This window comes from Branchiostoma lanceolatum, chromosome 2 (assembly GCF_035083965.1).
Source record: "Branchiostoma lanceolatum isolate klBraLanc5 chromosome 2, klBraLanc5.hap2, whole genome shotgun sequence".
In the NCBI taxonomy this organism is placed as follows: Eukaryota; Metazoa; Chordata; class Leptocardii; order Amphioxiformes; family Branchiostomatidae; genus Branchiostoma; species Branchiostoma lanceolatum.
The window spans coordinates 10,222,515-10,248,288 of record NC_089723.1 but is presented as its reverse complement, the minus strand read 5'-3'; the positions used below and the strand labels follow the sequence as shown (position 1 = coordinate 10,248,288).

The 25,774-nt window shown below is 39.4% G+C and overlaps 1 protein-coding gene across 5 annotated transcripts in view; it reads right to left on the bottom strand.

Moving 5' to 3' along the window:
- LOC136427415 (ras GTPase-activating-like protein IQGAP1) overlaps positions 1 to 25,774 on the bottom strand; it is a 74,251-nt gene continuing 48,477 nt past the window's right edge. For 4 of the 5 annotated variants that reach the window (XM_066416251.1, XM_066416252.1, XM_066416255.1 and 1 more), the window contains 24 exons: positions 24,124 to 24,294; positions 23,579 to 23,662; positions 23,166 to 23,237; positions 22,968 to 23,037; positions 22,347 to 22,433; positions 21,546 to 21,667; positions 20,723 to 20,875; positions 19,605 to 19,768; positions 17,805 to 17,879; positions 13,686 to 13,835; positions 12,745 to 12,885; positions 11,970 to 12,054; positions 11,319 to 11,483; positions 10,641 to 10,708; positions 10,114 to 10,246; positions 9,619 to 9,721; positions 8,944 to 9,085; positions 8,153 to 8,344; positions 7,467 to 7,581; positions 6,853 to 7,013; positions 6,152 to 6,175; positions 4,184 to 4,318; positions 3,544 to 3,652; positions 1 to 3,122 (listed from right to left, as the gene is read on the bottom strand). In XM_066416251.1, the coding sequence (XP_066272348.1) occupies positions 3,009 to 3,122; positions 3,544 to 3,652; positions 4,184 to 4,318; positions 6,152 to 6,175; positions 6,853 to 7,013; positions 7,467 to 7,581; positions 8,153 to 8,344; positions 8,944 to 9,085; positions 9,619 to 9,721; positions 10,114 to 10,246; positions 10,641 to 10,708; positions 11,319 to 11,483; positions 11,970 to 12,054; positions 12,745 to 12,885; positions 13,686 to 13,835; positions 17,805 to 17,879; positions 19,605 to 19,768; positions 20,723 to 20,875; positions 21,546 to 21,667; positions 22,347 to 22,433; positions 22,968 to 23,037; positions 23,166 to 23,237; positions 23,579 to 23,662; positions 24,124 to 24,294 (2,835 nt within the window). In that variant the 3' untranslated portion in view covers positions 1 to 3,008. The remainder of the gene's footprint in view (positions 3,123 to 3,543; positions 3,653 to 4,183; positions 4,319 to 6,151; positions 6,176 to 6,852; positions 7,014 to 7,466; positions 7,582 to 8,152; positions 8,345 to 8,943; positions 9,086 to 9,618; positions 9,722 to 10,113; positions 10,247 to 10,640; positions 10,709 to 11,318; positions 11,484 to 11,969; positions 12,055 to 12,744; positions 12,886 to 13,685; positions 13,836 to 17,804; positions 17,880 to 19,604; positions 19,769 to 20,722; positions 20,876 to 21,545; positions 21,668 to 22,346; positions 22,434 to 22,967; positions 23,038 to 23,165; positions 23,238 to 23,578; positions 23,663 to 24,123; positions 24,295 to 25,774) is intronic. The other variant, XM_066416254.1, reaches the window with a different exon arrangement.

Below are 25,774 nucleotides of genomic sequence, written 5' to 3'. Positions count from 1 at the left end.
TAAAATCAAGGTATGCTTTATTGCGTCCATCCTTTCCATGCAGCATTTCATACTACAAGCGGTAGTCAAAACCTACTATATACAGCTAGATCTGGGAACAGTTAGGAAAAGTAGACTGACATTTGAAAATCAAACCGTTAACTGGTAACACAGTCACTCTGTAGTCAACACAAAACGTCATCTCCACACATGCACACAGAAGCTGTTTGTCTGGCAGTTGCAGAGATTGTGTAGCAAACGGTATGACTATAACATTGTAGAGATACCTCTCTGTGACAGGGCTTTGTGGTCACTAGGAAAGAAAATGTAAGTCCAGATATCAAATAACCGTTGATGAATGGTCATCTGATGGAACTGGTAGAGTAGAGTTGGAGTTCAATGTATTAAATCATATCCACAGTTACCAATAACTGCATATTTGAGTAAACATGGTATGTAGCATTAAATTCCAGTTTGTAATGAATTCCATGGTACAGAAATCATGAAAAAATAGACAAACTAAATACATTTGCTGCACAGGCAATTTTTCTGGTTCAACAAGGGAATGTAAGAAAGGTTTGTAGGAATGTACTGAAAACAGTTCAGACGAACACAGATTGTTATAGCATGCCAACACAGAAACATGGTGGTAGATCATAGATATGCCATAAATTCAAAGAATATGATCACTAAAATACCTCAGCAGTATCTTCACTTCTGATCATGTACAACACTAAATCAACAGCAGGCAACAAGCTAAGGCAAACGTACCTACCCGTACTTATGGCACTAGTAATACATTGTATCTCCATATAATTTCTTCAATATACTTTACTTTTTACCTGTATCAAAACTAAATATAAGTCAACGAAAAAGATCTTTAAAGATATCTCCTTGCAAAATTTACTAAAGCACATACATTAACAAATCAGTGGGGTAAGTACATAGCATTTAGAACTACATGCAGCTTTGCCTCTAGCAATATCATCAAATACATCTCATAAATAGGGGTAAGACATTCTATAGTTCATAAAAACAAGCCCATCTCATGTTATCACCAAGATTTGTAGTGTCAGTTCATTACTAAGGCTACTTGGTGAAAAGTCAAACTTATTATCATTATCACTCACTTCTAAACTCCACAAACTATCACATTGTAGATATCTGACGTTGATTTATATGAATAGAGGAAGACAATGCCTGCACAATAGGTAAGTTGAAGGATTTCTGTGGTTCAAAAGCAAATCAAAACCAAACTGAGCACAACATAAAGCTAGTAGCAAACCATCAAATGCAAGTCCAAACAATACAAATGTTTGCGTGTGTGTTCACATCTCGTAGGTTAGTTTGAATATGACACCAGTAAACAGGGCTTGCTAGACCATGTCTTGCAATGCGTTTCTGCAGTTAGTCTAATTTCAATATCTTAATTGTAGAATACATTTCTAGATGCTGAAACAGATGTATACTTTTCCAACTTGAAAGTCTATGCTCCTGACCCTTTAAGAGTTATGCTGTCACACAAACAGTGTAGTTTTTTAAAGATTGATGCTATGAAGACAATAGAAATAGATATCAATATCACTATACAACACCTTTTAGTAGGTAGTGAAAATCTCTGATGATCAACAGTACTTACTCTAGTATTGATTGTTAGGCTCAATCATGATACAAACATGAAGATACAGTATAAGATGACAGAGACACAGTTGTAGAAGTTGTAGTTGTAGTAGAGAAGAGACAGATCTGTTGACAGGTCTGTACTCATTAACATATCCAGCTATAGTGCAGCACTGACTGGATATAAACCTTCACTTCAAGGCAAGGCCCCTCTAACGAATTTGCAAGTCGTTTCCAAGCTACAATGAAAGATAAACAATAAAAAAATGAAGAAACTCTGTTCACTTTTCTGCGTACTCGTAGATAAAGACCAAGACAAGAAATTTGGAAACTTGGTTACTAGAATTTGACCCACCATCAGGCCTTTAAAAAGATGTACTTATTGACAAGCTTTCTGTTCATATAACATCTAATTGTGAAAGTCAGGGGTCATTCAAATGGTATGCTTCTGTTTGGAAAGTGTATGCAAACTTGTCAGAAGACTCTTGCATGTCAGAGGGCTCTTGCTTCTGATGAAGTTTGGGACAGGAATGCTTGCAATATAGCCAGATTGAATGAAACATTGAACACCTTGAATTATGTTAGCCTAATGATTGCCTTGTTAGTCTGATTTGAGGTGAACAATGTTTTCATGTAGAAATAGAGAAAGTCTCATGATCGAAAATGAAATGTTTCTTAAGCTTGGTGAATCTACTACACCAAGGTCAATCCGATAAATTGATCTTCAAACAGCACCAGTTAGAATGATGTTTGTGGCATGTTTGTTATTCACAGTCAACTGGTCAAATGGGTACCTCGCCAAAAGAGTACAGTTTAGATGCCTTAATCTATAGTATAAGGAATGTTTTTACTCTTAGAGACATACTTTGAGTAGAGGTGCCAGACTACACTTATCTTTAATAGCATGCCATCTCGTAAACACACTGTCAACCTTAATAAATGGACAGTCTGTATCTAACTCACCCTGCCCTGCAGAAACAATAAGTCTTTTTAATTATGTTTAACTTACCAATCTGAAGATACAAAATAGAAGCCACAAAAATATCTCCTAATCAACATAAAATTAGACCATCAATACAGCATGCTACGATGCACAACTTATCTTTTAAAGTGCCTTAGACCGAGTCTGCTCAGTATTCTCTGGTCTTCCTACCTGACTTATGCAAGTTAATATGTTTGATCTAAGACATCAAAATATGGAAGGACAAACTAAAATTCTCCATTACAAATTAAAGCAAAGGCCCACAATGGTAGCATTCATCCCATAAAATGTTACTGACAGTTGGCTTCAGTGCCCTCAAAGTTTTACGTTTTGTGTCAGAGGTATTTTTTACATACATAGTAAGCACCCCTGTGAACACCACTATGGTGGGTCCATACATAACTTTACCCTTGAACATGAAGGTTGACTATTTCCCATAGAATTTCCTGTTGAGCAGGAAGATGAGGAGGTTGACGTTGACCTTGGCCTTGTCGAACATGTTCATGACGGACACACCCTCGTACTGCAGTTGTAAAAGGTCCTGTGGTACGACAAGTACATAGGGTTACAAAGGAAAGAGCTAGTCATCTCAGTACCTTGTGTTTATCTCATTCTACACAAGGTAGTTTTTTGAAATGTACCATTTTAAAGTAGCCATTAGTGGGTATCTAACTGGACTGCACCTAATTGCGCCAAATCATTGCGGCAACTTTTTGCCAATTTTCTCCTCAGGTACGGATACAATATGTGACCTCAAGAAACAAAATGTCACATTCTCAGCTTCGGCTCCAAGTCAGATACAAGATAATTGTTGGAAATCGTATTGTTGACATTGACTTGCGCAGACCTGTGAGATACCTGCTATACCAAATGAAATCTATATTTGGTTGCCTGGATGTTATGACTTCGAAATGTTAATTGTTATACCGTAAAACAACCTTGGATCAAAGCCCAAGTCTCACCTGCAGGTTCAAGTCCACCTTCTCCATTGCCACGCCCATGAACTTGGCCGACACCTCAAACTTGCCAGCATCCTCTGTTTCCTGGATCTCAAATAGAACGTTCTTGAACCTGGGGAAACACAACATGCGGTCAGAAAATGGCTGATCTAACTGCAAGACGGAAACCATGATTCAATGTAACAGATTTTGAAAGCTTGACTATAAATGTATCTTAATGTACAACACAAATAACACAAAACATTCTTCTTGAAATAACACAAACTTCCTACTTGGAATGGCAAGGAAGGTTACTGCTGTCTCAGATTCATCTTAAAACACCATCTTTTCTTAAACACGAATAATCATGTATGAATCACAAGACGGATCTTGAATACTGCAGAGAACAAGCAAGTGTAGTGTAGAGAAGTGAGGGGAACTTTCTTTGACTACAGCACCATTTTCTTGTGTTTCAGATGCCTAAACACATAACAACTAAATAGCATGGCATGCATACAAAAAAGTGGACAACCTAGTGTAACAGAAAAATAAAAAAATAGGGAACAAAAACGGGAACAAAAACTTGTGTCTGATGTACATACATGCAATAGCAACAAATTCTAACTAGTACATGTTTGGGGTATGCCTCCTTGACCAAACTCACTGGTTGGGAGGGAGACCGTCGATCTCCAGTATGACACCCTTCTCGTGCAGCCTTGCTCCGGTGTACTTCAGCGGAGGCTTGGCCTTCTTGGGCTTATCTTCCTTCCCTCCCTGTAGGAACTTGCTCCTTCGTTTCCTTAGGGGACAAAACAAGTCTTAGTGTAACCAGAAGTAGTCTAACACTACCAACTCGATTTTGGGTGAATCAGCCCTTTTTGGGTTACTAACCCAAAATGGGTGAGTAAGAAACAGTAACAAGGGGTACTTCATTGTTCTCTCCTGGGCTGATTATGCAAGTTTTGGGTGAAACCCCATGCGTTTACTTTGCAACAGAACACAATGGAAAAGTACCCATTTTTACCCATGCATTTCATAACACCTCTGGTACAAAGTGTGAAGCAGCAAGGGAAATGCTTGTGTGGCCAACCTATAGCATTATGACTTTCCTCTTGCGAATTTGCAGTTATGGAACTTGGTAGGCTTTTTGCCTAATCTGTGAAAATCGTAGTTCTTGGTATAGTCCTTCTTTTCTCAGAAAAAAGCTAGCTAGCTCAATCTAGAACAGGGTCCAATACACATCTGTGTCTGGGCACTGTCTGGTCTGCTGTATTTCTTATGAAGACTGTTTCATTGTCTGTATAAAGCATCACTCCAAATTCTATTGTTTGAAATTTACCTGTGAGCTGAATAACAAAGCTTTCTGAGTAGAGCCAACATGCCAAAAGAAAATTCCGCCCCAAAACGTTGCCCTAGTTGCAGCAGTACCATTAGGATAGCAATTTCTTTCAGTTTCATCAAGGAGGTTAAATATTTAACCTCCTTGGTTTCATCAAGAACTTGGGCAGCAAGGAGTCATTTCACACCTATTTGTGAAACCTATTTTCACCCAATCTTACTCTTCTATGACCTAGGTGTGAATTTCGTTTTCACCCAATACATCTACATGTAAACAATTACAAACCAGGTCACCCCTTTTTACCCATTTTGACTCTCTTGGGTTGAGTAAGTTACCCAAAAAGGGCTGATTCACCCAAAATCGAGTTGGTAGTGTAAGAGTGATGTGACTGCAAGATGCTTCAAGATTGTGGAAGAGATGAAGTGAGAGTATGAGAGGGAAGGTATTGATACAGTCAAACCTGGATTCAGCAACCACTGAAGGGACGGACAAAAAATGGTTGCTGAGGACAGGTGGTTGCTGAAGACAGGGTTGGGTTAATAACATGTAAAAATGAACATAACTGTTTTAATGTGGCTTGTGACTGGAGGTGGTTGCCTGCGCCAGGTGGTTGCCCGACCAGGTTTGACTGTAGTTGAATATTAGTTACTTAATAGAAATTTTACCAAATTTAGGAGAAACAAGTACTAAATGTCACCACTACAAAAAGACATCTAGAGTAATAAAAGCTTAGAAAACAACAGACTGACAGGATAGAGCAGATCAGTGAGAGGGGCTAAGAACAGTAGCCTCTACCAGGCTCCATAGGTCGCTGTAAAAATTGTAGAATTCAGCCAAATAGACAGATAACATTCCAGCCAGCCGGGGAGTACAGTTTATGACTCTGGCATGTTAGGCCACACCATTTAAATTTCTTGGTTAAGGGAATTTAAAAAAAAATGCTAGATTGGAAAATCAACAGGAAAACAGAATCTCAGAGAAAAGTTTGTACTTTGGTGCACACAATTTCAGGAAGTGAACAGGGTCAGGTGCAAGTTTCACCCAAGCCTTCTGTTTTCATAATTCTTTTTTTTGCTAAAATTTTTTAAAAATCCGTTAACCAAGAAATAAAATTGGCATGGCCTTATCTGTCTATTTGGCCGATTTCTACAATTTTTCCAGCGACCTGTGGAGCCTGGTAAAGAATATTAGAACAGGACGTATACACAGGTGAGTGTACAGGTAAGGAAATGTTGATGGTATGTTTCTGATGGACACCAGTGGGAGGGGCTAAGTCTAGACACATCCCCATACCTTAGTGAACCTGTGTGCTGACTCCTTGTGTGAATGTAGTGGGAAAAAAAAGATTATAAGAAGATAAACAAAGCATTTTTTCACAGATTTAAATATTTGGAAAGGTATGATTTGCATAGTACATTGTGTAGCCGTCATCTGCCAGCAATTGACACTTCTTCAAACACATGCCAATCTTATTACAAACTCAGCTAAAGTAGATAATTGTATCTTGCCATAGCAGAGCACAGAGAAAAAGTAATTTTTCTGACAATCAAAGAAAGAAAATATCAATGCAAGGAAAAGGATACACACATGTACTTCAGAAAGCTCAACAACTTTAGATTCCAGCATAATATGAGTGTTATTGGGTAAACATGTGATGTCAAAACATACAAAAAGTTCATGTCAAAACATACAAGTTCAGTAGAAATTCTGCTGACCCAAGCAATACATTCAACCTCCATTAAGATTAAACTGCCAGATTACATAAATATGCCAGTTTAAAAAACAGTTGGTTTGAGAGATCTCTAGTGCAGCATTCCCCAGGTATGCACAGTTTAGATATACAGGAGTACATTATACTGGCGGACGTCGAGTTGGAGATCTGTCTGAAGGTACCTTTTCAGAGTGGCAGAATTATGTACCCTGGTTGAATTATGTTATTAGATGATAAGTGTTTGAAAACTTTGATGTGAAAACAAATATGACAGAAAGCCTACTTTTTGGCCAGGTTGTCCAGACATGTCTTGATGTACTGGTTGTAGTAGTTGACCTGTTCCTCGTAGAACTGACTCTTGGACTCCAGCGCCTTGGTCGTTTCCTTTAGCTTCAGGAGTTCCTGTCTCCGACGGATACGGTAGCGTCGCTGGTTACGGATGTCCTGGGAAACATGGCACAAAAAAGTTCATACCCTTCCCGTGTTGATGCACAAATGTAACTCTGACATTTGGTAACTATAACTGTTACATTATCATCTTTCGTCCGGATTTACAATTATGCAACATACAATGTATCCAAATAGATATTACTATAAATGCCTTTAAGTGTGCAGTAATTTAATTTTGCAGTAGGGAGAAAATGGAGTGTTCATGGTGGTATTTAGTTTGCATTGAAACAAGGTGGTAGGCAGGCAGAAGACAGAACAAGCATTTTTGTCTTGGTTTAAGATTCAGATTACCACAGAAACCACCTACATTCAACCACTGCGAACTAATGCATTTACACTACCTACCACATATATATCACAGTTGAAGATGACTACAGCCAATGAAAATTAGTTAACCATTCTGAACCATAACAAGTCCATTCGAAAAAGTATGTCTGTGACTGTTACCTTGGCGATATCGTTGATCATGACCTGGTAGTTGTCTGTGCTGGACACCAGCCCCACCCCCTCCAGGGCACGCAGATGCCGCAGAACCTTTCTCTTCATGGCCTCCACTGGAAGTCTGGCGTAACACACAAAAAAACTCATGGGTCATACAATCTGACAATGCGCTGGCAACAAGAGGCTTGCTGTCATGATGTATATAAATTATAATGTATTTTGTCATGTACCATTATATTTTGGTCTCTAAACCAAACCAAACCAAGCTAAACCAAACCAAACCAAAACAAACCAAGCCAAACAGGAGGCATTGGATTATCTACAGGAGGCTATTCTTCAACATAATCTACATGTATCTCATAGTGGTCTTCAAAAAGAATTAACACCATGTACCTGACATTGTAAAGTTATATTGTAAAGATTCTATATGCTACTTTAATCTGTAGACAAAGTAAAGCGCTTGCCAACAAGCTTTCGATCAGTCCTCTGAGCCTTCTGAAGTTGAAATGACTGCCGGGTACCTTTGACCCATTGCTGAGGTCACACTTTTGTTGGTGGCATAGGCTTCGGGTGTTCATAATTAATGTATAAAATCTTTATATTGTCTACTACCATCACAGGTGACATTTCATTCAAACAATGTATCATTCTGACAATGTGTACATAAAGGCTACACTTGCTACCAAACTTACTTGTTGTCCCCATGTGCGGACTGTGATCTGCTCAGACCGCCCTTCTTCTGGGACTTCTCGTCCTGCGCCTCCCGTTTCTTGACGAGCCTCTGGTGCTCGTCCTCCTGGTCCAGCGTGGTGGGCGTGCTCAGGATGTCCGTCAGGTTGTCGCCCGGCTGCACCCGGATCACATCCACGATCAGACGCTTGGTTCTGCAGGAAGGACATACAATTTTACATAGTAACTAAGTTGCAGCAATGAGTATTCAAACACTGCATAAAATGAGAGCAGGATATAGAAGCTGACACAAATTCAGTTCCAAACACTGCTGTCCCTCGAATAAGAGGTCCCATGTTTGAGGACAGCCGCAACTCAAGCTTGTTACAGAACCCACCACGCTTATTGATTTGATTTTTTTACTTCACTTTTGCAATGGTGCAATACACGTGGGACACAGGCAGCTATTGCTTAAAACCCGTTTTTACACCTGGGTGGGGTGAGGATAGTCGTATAATGTGCCTTTCCCAAGGGCACAACATCGGTGGCGTCAGGGGATTAGAACCCAGGACCACTGGGTTCTGGGCCAAAAAACCCTGCCGTTACGCCACGTGACCCCATAACATGATAACAGTAGGGGTCTTTCCCGGTGTGAGTGGATCAAATAAATCTGTCTGGATATGCAGCTTGTACTGTTCAGTACAAACCTGGTGTGTTTCGCCATGAGGCCGTTTACCGGGTATGCAATACAGAGTTGGCATTGGGTACTGTAACATTCTCTCCACAGCACTACCGGTAGTAAACGTTATCCCACCTTGTGTAGAGTGCCTTCATATCAGTATCATCCCCTTCTGGCACCTCAAACTTGTTGGTGAGGGTGAGGGAGACTTCTGTCTTGGCCAGCTTGTCTCGCTCCAACTCCAGATTAGGGTCCTTTTCATCCAGCGGGATCTCACCTGCAGAGGAACGATTGTTACAGGTGAACATGTTCAACTTCCTCAGGGCCAGACCTAGCAGGGGTCTAAGGGAAGCATCATTTGTGCCATCAAAAAATAATGACAGAGCTGAGACCCGTTTCAACTCATGTTTTTCAAGAATAACAGAGTCGGACAACTCCTCCCTTCATAAGTGCAGGGCGTTCTTAGTTAGTTAGTCAATCAGAGTTAAGGGTCTCATATTTTGCCCTGGCTATTGTTGAAATAACAAGAGTATGGGTGGACAAGAGGCAATCATCATAACTGGCTCTACCATCAATATTTCTAATGAAGGTACAGTGTACAAGGGAAAGTAAGCGAAAACTGGCTCTTTCATCAGTTTGTTTCATTATGGTACAATTGTTAAGGGAAAGTAAGTGAAAATACATCACACAAGACCCCATGATTTTTGTGGTCCATACCTCCAACTAAACATGGTTCTTCTCAGAGTCTTTAATTACAATGGTGTACAGATACTAGACTGTCCGCTTTGTTGTTAATACTTCCTGACTCACCAATGAGGTCCTCCAGTTTGGGTGCTTCTCCCAGGTCGTCCAGGAGTTCGTGAAGCGGATCTTGTCGTTCAGGAGCGAGCGCATCCTGGTGGTCAATCAGCAGCTGTACAAGAACAGTTACACAACTTAAAATCACTTCACCTCTGTGTTTGTGCTTTGTACAGTTTGGGCAAAGTCCTGAACTACTCTTTTACTTTTTGCAGTGGCAGTAATCTTACAATCTTCAATACTTGGACACGCTTGTTGTTTCGCAGACACTGGTGTATTTGACATGCTGATTGGTGAACATAGTAATGTTCATTAAATTATACTATCTTTAGAGAAAATAAGAAATGTATTTTGGAGTCATAAAAAACATTATAAAATCATTTTACTTCTGTTTGAGCATTGTACATTTTGTGAACGTGCTGATCTTTTTCCTTTCCTTGTTGCAGTGACTGTTTAATCTTACAATTTTCTACCTTTAAACGTGTTTCACAAATCTAGTGTACTGACCTTGTGAGTGTCACAGATCTCCTTGATGGACATGTAGACCACAGGTTTGTTCAGCATGGTGAAGTCTGAGTACTCATCTATGTTGAACTTTTCCTCCAGCACTGGAACATCACAGGCAGCAGCAAAGAATTTCCTGAGAAAAAAGGGCAATCTTTAAAATCTTGCCTAAACATCCTACTGCTGGGCCAAGATAAAGAGGGTCAAATCATTGATTTTTTGGTCAATATTTAGACCAAAATAACATGGTTTAAATACATGATCTTAGATTATAAAAAAAAAAACATAAATTTTGTGTGTCATTCCTAAATTCAGTTCAGGAGAATTAATGTAAAACTGGACCGTATGCTACCTATAATTTCAATGATGTACATGTAATACAATGTATGTTACATGAATGTAATAAGATTCCTGAAGATTTTATTGTTGGTTAATAAACAATACGTAAACTGACTCAACAAAACAAGTTGTGAAAACTTTGGATCAAATTTGCCAAGAACAATCAGAGCAACAAGACACCAGACACTTACTTGAACTTCTCGTGTGCTTGTGAAACATAGTCGTTGAGTGAGGACAGATGGGCATTCTCTCCATCAAACTGTGGACAAAGGGAACAGATTGTTACAAACTGTTGCTTTAACAGTCTAGCCTTCTATTTATATAATTAGCCCTTGTCCTGCTGGCGATTTGATAGCGTTTTTATGCAAATTATTTCATTAATTTCATTTCTTAATCGGGTCATTTTCCCTTGAGTTTTTCAGCGCTGCTGTGGCATAGTTACTTCCGCATTCTGTGTGTTTCGCTCCGGTGTGATGCGTGCGATCAGCTGAAAAATATCCCCAACCTGTACATACACTGGACCCATATACTGGCTCTGTAAAGTGCAACCCCTATATCTAGGGGACCCACAGGACAAGGGTTGACCTGGTGCAAATGTAGTGTTATGTGACAGCATCCAAGTACTTCTAAAATTGCTCTACAAAAGTATTAAATCAATTGCTTACATTAAGTAATTCAGGTTTTAAATGATCAGTTAAAAAAAGAAATCTCACTCTGTGATTGTTCATACTAAAGCTATTAACTTATTCATAATAACCTAATTGATATAATTAATACAGTCTGCACTAGTTTTACCTTGTAACTATGGTATGTCAAGCAAATATACCAATCAAACATTTCTCCTGTTTTCCCTAAAAGATAAAACTCACAATCTTGTTGGATGCTGCAAACTGGAGCAGCTTGGCGATGGACCCCAGGTTTCGCCGCTGGTCCGGCGACAGGCCAACTCCAGCGTTGACGTCGATGATGTCAAACCCGTCCGGAGCCACAATCGCTGGGTTCATGTACCGGTAATAAAGTAGGTTGCCTACGATCTGCAGGAAAAACAAAGGTCTTCTTTACCTGCATGGCACGGGATACTTAATAACTAACATAGAGGTTCTACATGTATACGTGCTTCTCTTTGATCTATTGTTAACTTCATCTTCAGTAATTGATGTTGAAATACCAAATGTCACACTATGCATGGGTAACTTGTTAGGTTTACAAACTACAATTCAGATTTTCATCTTAACATTAGTTATTATAGTACCGGTAGTTATTATTTTTATAAAAATTTGACTCTAGACTTTCAAAGGTGATCTTTTGTGCTGCATAGATGTAGTATAGAAGTATAGATGTGGCTTTAATCCACTGCCGCGGTAATTTCATGGTGATTTTATCTGCCAAAGTGGCCGTCCCCTGACCTGTTATCCTAGACAGGCTAGAACTGATTAGTACCAATACAGCAGGGTTCAGGTATTTTGGACCTGTACCTAATTGATCGTACTGGTACATATGTATATGATCTAAGGACACACCTTCAACACCTCTGCCTCGGTGGCATCAGGAAACTTCTCATGTAGCGAGTCTTTCAGCACCTTGGCCATGAACCTCATACCGTACCTGTGTCCAATATAAACATTCAACATCAACTTACAGGTACATCCAAAATCCCAGGATAAAGAGCTTACATAGCTGCCAGGTTATTTGTCACAATGTGCTGTATTCCTGTTAATAGTAATGATTACTTTTGTTTTGAACTTGCATAAGGTTCTTGTGTTCTCTTGCCTTGAACTTTGCATCAGGCTGATCTTCTTTGTGAAAATGTAGTTCTTTTGTTTTCTTTTGAACTTCTGAATAAGGCTCTTTTTTGTGAAAATGCTGTTCTTGAATTTTATCTTACTTTAAACTCTTGCATAAGGCCACACCAAGTTGATTTCATGGTCAACGGAATTTTTAAAAATATGCTAGATTGGAAAATCAACATGAAATAGAATCTCAGAGGAAAGTTTGTACAAATGTACTTTGGTGCACACAGTTTCAGGGAGTGAACATGGTCAGGTGCAAGTTTTCACTCCAGCTTTCTGTTTTAATGATGTCCTCATGCTTAAATCTAAAAAAATCTGTTAACCAAGAAATGAAATTGGTGTGGCATAAGGTTCTTTTTTTTTCAAACTGCTGTTATCTTATTTTACTTTGCACTTTTGCACAAGATTAATCTTTGTGGAAATGCAGTGAATGAATGGGGTAAATAAACATCATTCTCAGTAAGACTATGAGGTTACAAAAGAAGGTGGTTCAGGCTTTACGTACGGTATCTTCTCAGCCGAGGAGGTGATTGTGTTCAGGAACTTGTCCGTGACGTTGCGCAGTTGTGCAATGGAAGCTTCTAGCCGCTCCCGGACTTCAGGGTGCTGCAAAGCCTGCTCTGTTGTCACGTCATATGGCAACTTGCTACAATCCAAATAACACAATACGAAGTTAGAAGCATGCAATTATAAGCTTTGGGGGACGAAGAAACAATGATGCAGAAATCCAGGACCTCTTTTCATTCATAAAAACTACACCGCTGCCATCCATCCTAGTCTGCAGCTTACATGTTCAGCTTGTCAGATCCTCAACACTAAATCGTATGACCCTCAAATCCAGAAAGCATTCTATAAACTTCCATATTGCCCCAAAGGAGCATTACACTTCTTAGCAACTTATTAGCTATGTAAGATCTTGCCTCCTTTATTTCTTTTGGATGATTATGTAGTTCACAATATAGTTTGCTTCATGACAAAACATGCAATGTCAAGGACAGTCAAACCTGGCACAGCCAACCACCTCCAGTCAATAAGACATGTCGAAACACGATCCCATCTTACATAATTAAGACCCTCTTGTCTGTAGCAATGGCCGAGTGAGTAGAGTGGGTGAGTTCGAACCCAGGCCGGGTCATACCAAAGACTCTAAAAATGGTACATACTGCTTTCTCTGCTTAGCACTCAGCATTTGGGAAAGAGTATGGCAGTTAAACACACACCACTACCAGTGGACTAGCCCCCTGCTGTAGTGACTTGCACAAAGTTGTGTGGCCCAAGGGCTTTGGAACTGGAGATGGGCGCCGCCTTATGCACCTTTCGGTGCGGGAAGGACTTTAACTTTAACTTGTCTGTAGCAACGCCCCCCCCCCCCATTCACAAATTAAAATCTCAGTTCCGTGAGTGGTCATTGAGACCAAGTCTGACTATTAGTTTCTTCCTGTCCACCTTGTTTCTCCAGTCTTGGACTCCATGGTGTTGACCCAGATCTTGTAGACCTCGATGGGGTTGGAGTTGATCCTCATCTCCTTATCCTTGATGATGGTCAGCACCAGGGGCTGAATAATCTCCCGCAGTGAACTCTGACCTCGCGTGCCCCTGGTGGAGGGAGGGGTGGCAATGTCAGTAACGATTTCCTATCACAAAGTTGTTAGGGACCACTGCATATGTAAGCTCTGTGTTTCACTTTTTGTGACAAAACGTCCTCTTTATTCATAGAAAAGAAAACATAGAAAAATGGCACATTCAATGGGTTGGTCCCTGATGACTCCCATTTCGACGGTTTCGATGACAGTGGAAAAATTACCTTTTGTAATAATTATGTTAACAATTTAACACTATAGGCTACTGAACAGTCTAACACTACAGTTTACTGAGCTACTTCTTAGAGTATTCTATGACAGATATCCAACATTATAAGAGGTTGGAAACCAAGCGAATCTAAATGCTCAAAAGTCTCTAAGAAAATGTAGGACAGAAAGATAACTCATTACTGCTCTTCAAAAAGTGACATACTCTCTGACAGGGAAATACCTGCAAGCTTAAGGGAAGTCACAAGGGGGAGTTCATGCACGTTGACAGGAGGACAAAACAGAGATCTGTTTTCTTCATTGACAACTAAAGCAACTAACATATGTAGTATGTAAAAATCATATGGCAAAATCCAAAATTATTCTCCCATGGAATTCCTTGAACATACACCAACAATTCAGCTGTAAAGGAACAGTTACAGTAACTGTACTTTGCAGTATCACAAATCAAAGGACTCCAATACGATTATCTAATACGTCCCACCAAATGCACAAACAAATGTAGTAAACTGGTGAAATCATGCCCTTGGCCTCATATGCATTTGACCTCTTGACACAAAGTCTTCAATGTTACATGTATCATACAACACAGGGAAATTCTGGGAACAGTGCTGTTTGTTGATTATTTTGTTTATTTTTGGTGTCAATGTTGTTTTGAATTATTACAGAAATGGTTAAATTTTGTACAGTGTACACTACAGTGAGCTCTAATCTCATGTTGATTCAGTCGTCAAACTACACATCATCAGCTTGAAATTTTATCAAGAATAATTGTTTCATTCCTGAACCTAGCCTATGCAGAGTGCTCTTACATAGTCATGTCTGGCTACAATGCCTGTATGACTGTCATGGATGCCAAGCTGTTCCCCATTCCTGCCACTGATTGGCTGCCTAGGATAGCTGCTTAAGTTCTGACAGTGACTGAGATCCTGTTCATATCAAGCCTATCACAGTCAGTTGAATAAATCAAAAGATTTAACCGGGTAATTGAGCAGGCTATCTTAGCTATATATGAACACAATTTAACCGGTTGAATAAGGGTTTTAGCACGTTAAATGGAAACCACCTCCTGGTTTCAATTTAACCTGATAAAACCCTTCTTTGGCCGGTTAAATTGCGTTCATATTGGGCAAAGATAGCTGGCTAAATTAACCGATTAAATCTTTTAATTTATTCAACCGGCTATGATAGGCTTAATATGAACGGGGTCTGAAAGACACACAAGTGAAGGTTGGAACAGCTGCAGGTATGGAACAGGGCAGATGAAGGTAAAAGTGTGCAGAAGCAGACAGAGAAGGCTGTTAGAGGGCTAGAAAAACTGCCAACTATTACAAGATAGAGTTAACTTGTCATTGTTATCATAATTGCTCTCTTCTAATAGGGTTAGTTGTGCTGGTAAATCTGCTGGTAAGGAGTAAAATTAGTACAAAGTGTCCCTATTGAGTTATGTCTTGGGGTTAGTTTGCTACAAAATGCAAGCAAGAATTTTTATTTTATAAGTACATTTTTCTTAACTTCTTTCTTCAACAGACTGCCTAAAGAACAGGAAGTTTACCACCTATGCTAGGTAACGACTTCTACTACATGTACCACAGGACTGATACCATGCATGTTAGAGTTTGGTAGATTATATGTGACTAGAATATACAAAATGCAAGCAAGAACTTTCATGTTCATTTTTGTTAATTTCTTTATTTAACAGACTGCCTAAAGAACAGGAAGTTTACCACCTATGCTAGGTAACGACTTCAACTACCACAGGACTGATACCATGCATGTTAGAGTGTAGACAGGTTTTGGCTACGTTACTCTGGAGAAGTGTTACCTGAGGACCTCCTGCACCAGGGTTTCCCTTCTTTTCCTGTCCCCTTTACACCTAACCCTCACAGAGTAAGCTCGGTGGAGCCGAGTTATGGGGATAACGTACTTGCTAGTTGGGTCGATCAGACAGAGAAATGTTAAAAACACAATCAGACCGTTTCTGACATCTCCTAATACTGACGACTCTAAGGACGTGTTAGTCTTCACTGACTTAGTGTTAGAAGGATGGTTCAGAGCTTCAGCCAGGACTATTATGTCGTTTGCACTTTGACCGTTGCATTTTGACAGGAAAGTTGTTCTATTTGCAGTGTTGTTGTGTGATTTTAGAAACATTCAGGTCTTGTGGCATGTTCAAACCCAAGAGAAGATATTTTGCTTTGGCAGAAGAGCAAGCTACTTAATACATGCAATAGTATAGCTGCTGGCAAGCAAGGAGAGAAACACAACGCAGGATGCAGTGTGGCTACTGTTGTTGTAAACTTTGGGGGAGTCTGAAGGGGCAACAGGAATGGAAAGTTACAGTGCCATTCCTTCCGAACAATGCTTAACTAAGTTATGGACTGGGCTTTTAAATTAGCTCCTTCTTGTGTCAAATTAATTTCTTGAATGTGATTTTATTGCTCCTTTCCTATCCTTAGCTCTAAGACTGTTGGTTCATGGAATTAAGAAAATCTTTTAGTGAAGATTCTGGTGCCAACTAGACAAGACACATAGCATTGATGATAAACTGATATTTTGCTAGTGAACTTTTGCACCAACAATTACAACAGGGAATGATTTTTTTTTGACATTAATGGACAAACAAATGAAGCAAACCAACAGAAATTGTAAAGCGTTTCAACTCAAAGTCAACGCAGTGCATGTATGAGAAACAAGAAACAGCACACAAAAAAGCACCTCATCTGGCCAAAGCCCTGAAGCCCTACAGAGCTAACATGCAGGAAACCATAAGACCAGCTTTACTGACATTTCTGGACAGGTTTACACATATACATGTACCTTGTTCATGCATTCACATGCTACATAAGAAATCCACTAGTGAGAGTAAAATTTGGGTTTAGTGGGTCATTATTTTGAAACTTGCTTTTTCTACATAATTAAAGACACTGGGCACAAAATGAAAAATAACCTCACACTTGTATGATACAATGTTACATTTTCTAAATATTCTGTAACCTTTTCATTTTCACATGCTTGACAGGTTAGTCTTATGTCGTGCACAATTCTCACTAAGACACATACAATGTCCACACACATTCATGCACTAACACATGCACACTTGTGGGTAGTGGTGACATACAATGCTACACAAAAAAAGTCATGTACATGCACACAAAACAATTTAACATGGACAACACATCATGTCTTGGTAACACGGGAGGAGGGCTGCACTCTCTGAATATGTTACCCTTGGGAGAGAGAGAGAGTGCAAACCCCCCCACTTCTATGCGGCAGCACCTATCATCAAATAGCAAGTTGCTTTAAAAGGCTTTATTTTTCAAATTCAAAACAAAGGTTATAGGGCTTCCTGTTTGTACAGTATTCAGTGATCTTTTATCTACCTCACATTCATATATGAATGACACATTAGAAAAAAACAGCAAAAATAAGGTTTGGTTAGTCAAATTTCAAACTGTAAAAAGTCCAGTGCATTTTGACTTCTCATAGCATTGAACATTTTTAGTATGCAGATTTTTTACACTATATCCATACACAAAGAAAAGCATTTACCAACATGCTTTCAATCAGTCCTATGATCCTTCTGAAGTAGACTTTGGAAAGCTAGTTAGTAAGCACTTCACTTTTTGTATGGATTCTTTATAATGCCAATTTCATTCGAATATGAAACCATAACTATCATAAACACAAAGACAATATATTAACCTTTGAATTCCCCATAAGAGAACAGATGGATATAAAGTACAATTATTCCTACCTGTTGAAGGTGACGACCATTTTGATGACCATGGGGTTCCCAGTCACTATCTCCATCATCTTGTCTACCTTGTTACTGAAGGGGGAGGGGGGCAACAACAGCTTTAGTGAAAGGTTGCAATTCAACATGTAACATTCCCACAAATTTGTATCAAAATTGAAAATCAGCAATTTTACTATATTACGTCATCCAAAACAGTTGCCTTTTGCTGTTTATGAACTGCACTTTTTAATATTCAGCAGAGAGGCAAGGTTTCAGCATTTTCCTTTGAATATTTGTGAACAGTACATGACTGCCTATAGTTAATATCAACTTAAACCTATCATGAGACATAACAAATACCTGACAGGCATTTTGTGACATCTATGTTGAACATAAATGGTTTAAGCATTTAAGATGTTAGGATTAATTGTTAGAAATGTCATAGCAGTGTTCAATATATACAACGTAGTTCTGTTAGTTAGACTACATTTTATTAGTATTTTTCCAGGATTACATGTCAGTACAGTAACTTTCATCCAACTACAAATTTTCAATAGCATAAGACACTTTTGTCATTTTGAAAAGATTAAAAAATTTGGTTACAGTTCATTTGGATCTTTTATGTATTCCTCTTTACAAAAAGCAAATATTTCATGACAAACAAACAAATCAAACCATTACTTGGCGCTGGCAATAACATTGCAGTGCGTGAGAAATATGGCATGCATTCCAAGCCACCAAGCATAGCATTTACAGGGTTCGTGCACAAGATGGTGATGATTCTGTGATTTTTCAAAATCATCAAGCACTTTGACTTCCATGTAACTGTGGCTATGAAAATTTCTTCCTCTTTTGTACTTTCAATGTCAATTACAGATACATATTCTAATGATAATTCATTGCAGCATCAAGCCCAAAGTCCAGGCATAGATTCGAAACAGTAGTCCTTATTTACAAACAACAGTTTTGAAAAACATTCTCCAGAACACCACTTTGTCCTGAGCTTTCCTGACGAAATTTGTTCATGAAACTTCATGACAGGATGCACACAAACCCTGTTTTGAAGTAACCACCCAACCTTAAAACCTGAACAAACAGAAAATATCAAGAAAAGTGTCTGGCTTCCACCAGTACTCACATAGTTTTGCTAAGGTACCCCAGGAAGAACGGTGCGGCAAGAGGAAAGGTTAGATTAGAGAGAGAACAGATATTGGAGAAGAAACGCATCAGACCTTCTAAAAATGAGAGTGGTAAATAAAATAAACCATGTAAGTCTGGTATACCCAAAAGTCAGAAGCTAAATTACACAGGCTACATTGCATGCGTAAGGAAACTCAGTCCACACCAAACTTCTACGGCTACATGTAGTTGCTACCTACTACTTTCAACAAAATGATTACAAAATCAAATCAAATTGAGGGAGAAAGAAGAATGTGCATCAGAGATGAAATGTGCAAAACCACCACGACTAATTAATAATGCATAATCAGTGCAATTGGCATCAAATTTGCTGCAGCTTTTTTTTCAAATCAGCAGCTGCAAAACAATTTCGCAAATAACTAATATTCAAAAGGCTTCAAACAAAAGTCTGAGCATTTCAAAAATTTTGACTGATCTATTCATAACGAAAAATAATTTTCAATCTGAATATTAAGATTGCATATCATCGACATGCTAAGAAATGTTAGCACAAAACTATTGGTTACAGTCTTGCACTACTTAGTTTCGTTACTTTCCAAGCAATGTCAGAAATAAGATTACACATGACTACTAGTACTACACGTACATCCTTCAGCAAAGCCTACAGTAGGTCCTTACTTTATCTCCTCCTGCAGTGCCGTCTTAAAGAGCTTGAGGAGGAGGTACTCCTCGCGAGCGTTGGCGGCGTAGTTGTACAGACTCAGGATCACTGACTCCATGAACTTGGTGGTGCGTCCTGTCGGCATCTCAAAGATCAACTTGGCAAGGTACACAGGATTGGTCTGGAGGGAAGAGATAAGGTCTCATTTATGAGTTTTTTCGCCCCATAGGCTTACATGTTATGAAACGTGTTTCACATGGGCGAGTTCATAATGAAGCTATATAGGAAATGCACCAAGGCCATTCATTGAGCACATTTACCCTAGATCATGTGAAAAAATTGCCAACCAATTCCTTTTTATGGCAATCACAAACTGCACTTACTTAAGCTACACCCCCAAAAAAGGCACTTTCCAGCTGAAAGCGCATGGCCGCATCACCGACAATGCCGGGCTGTGGATGTCCGAACTCGCGCACGGCTGCCGAACTTTACCTGCTAATTTCTTCAGTTATACAAACAAGCTTTCATCAGTTTGACGCTTGAGATCAGTCGGGCTGGCTAAAAGGGAATTTCCCACCAATATGAACACACGTTCATGCAGCCGTTCATTTTTTGGGGTACGGACTCTTTTAGGGTACCCACTTGGAGTAATACAGGAATGAGACCTTAAGTACAGAGCAGTGAGTAAACTTTCAGATATTAGCAGGATGTGTAACAGGTAGGTTTCATTACTTGTTCATAATGTGTCTAGGGTAAGAAAATTTTCAAACTATGATGGCTATTCCTGGCCATACTGTTGTAGCATGCATAGTCAAGTGGTTAGTGACCCTAGCATGCCTCTGGACCAATAAGTCGTGAGTTTGAATCCCAGCTGTGTCGCTCACCTAATATGCACACTACTGGAAAGCATTGCTGTTGTGAGGACCAGATGTTAAGCCGTTGTCCACTATTCAGTGTACTTCTCAAAAAGAGTTAGGGGAATTTCCCCAGTACAATGAACCTGTAAATACTGTTGACAGCATCTTCTTTGCTATGACCAGTGGACGAGTAGCTCTACTGTTCATAGCTGGTTTGAGATCACAATCACACTAAGCTTTCACAAGTGATACAGGTAATTTGAGAGGGCGGTCCTCACCTGTAGCAGGTAGAACAGGTTTTGGTACATCTCCAGCTTGTGTCGGCTGTCCTTGTGCAGTGCCTTCAGCCCTCCCTTCTCGTGCATCATGGTGGTTCCACCTGAGGTGGACTGCTGTCTCTTCTTCAGCTTCTTCCCATGGGTAATAACATCCTGCAGGGGGAGAACAATAGCATATTGTGCATTGAACATAATAGAGTATCTATTAGATTTTTGGCCCCAACGGTCAGAATACAGAATACTTCTTTCACCTTGGAATGGCTAAGAATTTGGGTTCAGATTTTGAACTTGGAACGGCTAAGACTTTGAGTTACAGACAACAAATTTGTTTTGACATAATCAGATTTTATTTCTTTGGCTGAACATCGTCCACATTTATCTCCACCACACTGAATGCGATATGTCTTAAAGTTTGTATATACTGGACCATCTTGGGAATTAACTTTAATTTATAGTTGAAGGGGCAACCCAATTATCTTCAGATGAAATTGATAAAAAAAAGCCATGGTTGCCAACGGATGCACAACCCTGTACAAGTCTGTGCTAACAGTGTGATTGATAGCCTGTGTAATACTTGACCTATTCATGTTACTAGTAACTTGAAGGACAGAGGCACCTGGCAGTCTGCCATCAAGTACAAGTACAAGCCAAAGTACGTTGTGACATGAGGAGCAACAGTCGATAAACCAGATAGTTAGTTAGTGAATGACTGTGCCCACCCATAGCAACCAACCAACCAACTACCCATGGTAATCGTCCACTCATTACCAGGACTCATACAACCCACCCATCTCCCAGCTCACTACAGCACCGGCATGCTGACCTGTAGAGTGATCCTGTTCTTGACTAGTAGGCCAATCTTGATGTCCATGAGGTTGAGGTTGTTCTCCAGTTCCTGGTTGGCTCGGATGTCCTGTACGACCTGTCCTCGCAGCTTCTGAACCTCTGTGGCACAGGACAAACAGTTTTCTTACGATATCCAAGTTGGATAATCTTCTATGACTGAATTTCAACAACATTACGAAGACATTTTTGGCATAGCAGGCATAGTGTAAGCTTCAACAGATCTAGAATCAGGTCAAAATTTCTGACAGAATCAAGTTTAAAAGTTGACATAGTCAAGTGAATACTGAATTGCTAATCTCAAATGCTAAATGATGCTACTGTAGAAAGGGCCATGTTATAATAAGAATGATACTGCAATGTCAATCGGATAATCTAGTTTCTGAAGATTGAATTTCAATAATATTATGAAGATATTTTGGGAATAGCAAGGCATACTAAATGTGTGTTCCAACAGTGTCAAGGTCACAAGTTGACTTACAATGTAGTCTACATGCATATGTGAATAATGAATCTACTGTCTGCTGATCTCAAATGCCAATGCCACTACATGAATACCGATGGAAACACATTCTGGTATTCATGTAACATGTAACATTGTATCACTGGCTGATGTGGTTTCTTCAATGTTACTTAGACTTCCTAAATTAATTTGGTCTTGGCAAAGTGTTGGACATTCATAACAAAATTACACATCATACATATGAGCAAAAACTGACGAGATACAGTGTACACCATACTTCAGAATGGCTGTGTTACAACAAGACTGATATTTCCTTACCAAGTTCCTCATTGTAGTCCACATCGTTAGGGTCCAACAGGTGAACAAACTTACGCACCACCGACAGGGGAGGGTTGTCTGAGTGGGCTGTGGAAAGTCAGGTACATGTACCTCAGTCACAACTTTTCAATCAACATCTCCAACTAAAGCAATTATTTGCTTTTTACTTTTGGCTGTCAAACAACTGTGTATCTTTCTGCTTACTGCATAAAATTATCTATCCAATGTATGATAAAACAACATACAGCATTTGGCAAACATGCTTCATAAATTGCACAGTTCAAGCTATTGCTGAATCCTGGATTCACTAATATTGTGCTACATATACTTTTTATAAAATTTGAATTGGTATTGTTTTTCTTTTTATTTGAGTTGAATGTGTGATAGTTGTGTGCCGATTTGTTAAAAATAGAGAGAACGCTAGCGACCCCAAAAAGCACACCTCCCAATAAAATGGTATGGCGACCCTGTAACGTCACAATTCAAGATGGCGGCCACCACACATGCGAATGGATCCAACAAACTTTTTGCTATGCAAACCTGTAATGATGGTAGAAGCATTTATCTGGTACTACCAACACATACGACAAAATATTTTTTGAAAACATAGTAGAGACTTACTGAGCAGGTGGTAGTCATGCCTGGCCATGTTGGATCTGAAGAAGGCCTGCAGTTTCACCACAGAGGCAACCTACAAGTTCATGTAAACAATGACACATTGTTGTTACATGTTGGCAAAAGTACAGTACCTTCACTTGGCTGATACAAATGGTTGACACTACATGTATGTTGACTAGGTAGTTTTTATGCTTAACTTACATTCTCATGGAAGTACTGAAGACGTTGTCTGTATTGCCTTCTGGCTCGCCACATTTTTGCATATGCCTGGATCTGGAACCAAGGAAAGAATATTGTTAGAACATGACATTGTACAATATAGGACATGTAGTTCAACATAGAATGACTAGTCTTTGAGTTATGGACAGCGATTTTGTTTTGACATTATCAGATCTTATTTGTTCCACTGAATGGTGTTCACTTTTGTCTCCACCTGACGGAATGTAACATGTCTTGTTCTGTATATATTGGGTCCTCTTGCAAATCAACCTTAAAGTTTATAAGGTGGAGGGGCAACTTTTTCTTTTACCTTTTGCAGTTATCTTGAGACGAAATGGATTTAACTTAAGCAGGCTATTACGTGTTTTCAAATAAAATTTGTGAGATTTCTTTACCTTGACAATGGCCCACGGATTCCCGTGCAGAACACCTAACCTGTCCTGGTACTTCTTCCTCTGCTGGTATCCTCTGTAGTGGGACTGAAGGGGAAAACAAGATAATATGGCTTATCAGCAAAGGATTTACAAGACTCATCGAAGAGACAAAATTTCACCAGATTTTCCCAAGATTGGCAGTCTGCCTTTTATCATCCTGGATTTCCTCAACTTGATTTCGGTGATACTATAGAATAATGAATGTTTATGGTGGTTTAATGTTCAGAGTTTTCGTGGTAACCTTTAAAATGCTTACTCGGTTACCTGCCCGCCTACCAACTTGTTTCAACCACGAACTAAAAAAACCCATGAACACCCCTATTTTCTCCCTACTGCGAAATTAAATCACGGCGAACTTAAATGCATTTACAGTATAGTAGGTACAAGGACAAATATATGATAGACATGAAGTCCATGTAATAAGTGAACTCATAGTCTAAAAGTTCAACTTCTAATGTATTCAAACAACTATACATGTGTACAAGTGTGTTAGTCCCATTATTCACCTGTATTTTGACGACAGCAGGTAGCTGTTGGTGGAAGTAGTCTAGCCTCTCCTTGTAGCGTCTGCGAGCCAACATTCCCCTCGTGTACGCCTGAAGCTTGATGATGTCGTCCTCGTGAGCTTCAAACTCCTCCTGGCGGTCATGTGCATTAGTCACGCCATTCAGGGCAGCCTGGGGCAGGATTAAAGCACAAAATTGTCAGACATGTCGTATATCTTAAGATTTGAACGTCACACTAAAAATTTTTAAAAAAGTATTAACCTTTAAATTTGAACTTTTAGAAAACATGCTACCAAATATCAATAGTGTATTTCAAATTTGTCTTCTGCAACAAAAGTCAAAACAAATGACACAAAGCCAGCACAACCTTAGACAACTGAATCAAGCACAAAAACACTGTAATGTAATTGAGAGAAAAGAAAGAAAACATAGAAAGTACCAGGTAGATGAACCAGTCAAAGGAATGCTTGAGACTAAAAGATGGGATAGAAGAGAACAGAAAAATGATAGAGAATAGAGATATACAGAAATGTTGACATCATATTTTTGTACACAGATTCTAAAGACAATAGAAAAATTAAAGAGACTCTTTTACAAGAAAACAATGCAACACATGGAGAAATTTCAGATGGAAAGTTACTGACCTATACTGTACCTGACTTATATTATATCATTCTTATATACGCAAGCAGACTACACAACAATCACAACCCTTCAAAACTTCATGTTCTTCCTCCTAATGGTCATAATAACTCCAGACTAATCTGTAACAATTTAATAATGCTTGTTCCATAAACTTCCAACACGCTACTAAATTTTGAGGTTAATTCCATAGCCATGTTGAGCCAGAATTTGAAATCACAATGTCCTGAATAAGGTCTAGCCTCGGCCCCCATACATACTATCCTTGTACCATATTAGGAAGCATGGTCATATACATCGCACCATTACCAGGCTTGCCCAGCAGAGGGCAGCATGTATGGTGGAACTGTCCTTGGTGCTGAAGGACGAATATACTACACACTGACTACACCTATAGGGGGCCTGGACAAGGGCTTAAGCACAGGCGCCTAGACCCCACAATGAGAGAGCATAATTAAGGAGGACAATAAAACATTGAGAGCCTTTTTTGTTGGGATTTTTGGTGAAACCTTGGCAATTCTGGGGTGGCTATGACAGGTCAGACTTCATAGTCATACTTGTTGAATTTATTGACAAAAACGACTTTTCTCCACCTTTTCGTCTTCTGGGGGTGTTTCCCTGGAGAATAGCCGTATAGAATTTATCGGTGTTGTGTTTGATGACAGTCGACTTGAATTTGAGGGTAAGGCTTCTTGGCCAGAATCTTTGATGGTTCATCTAAATCAGGAAAGAGGGGCGTTGCACCCTCTTGTTTCAGCCCAGCTCCCCCTTGTCAAATTCAGATTTTAGCTTAATATGAGCATACAGCCTTCACTCAATAATCCATTCATCCATGAATACATAGAATTCGCTCCCTCGCATGTGTGTGCTCCCTCTTGTTTACTTTTTCTAGAAAAACCCCTGGCATAATGACACCTAATTTTTTTGTCAACTTCCCCAGAGGAATGCATGCATTATTGGCACAAACTGTAAAGGTGGCGCCCCCCCCCCCCCCCCCCCCACTATATGT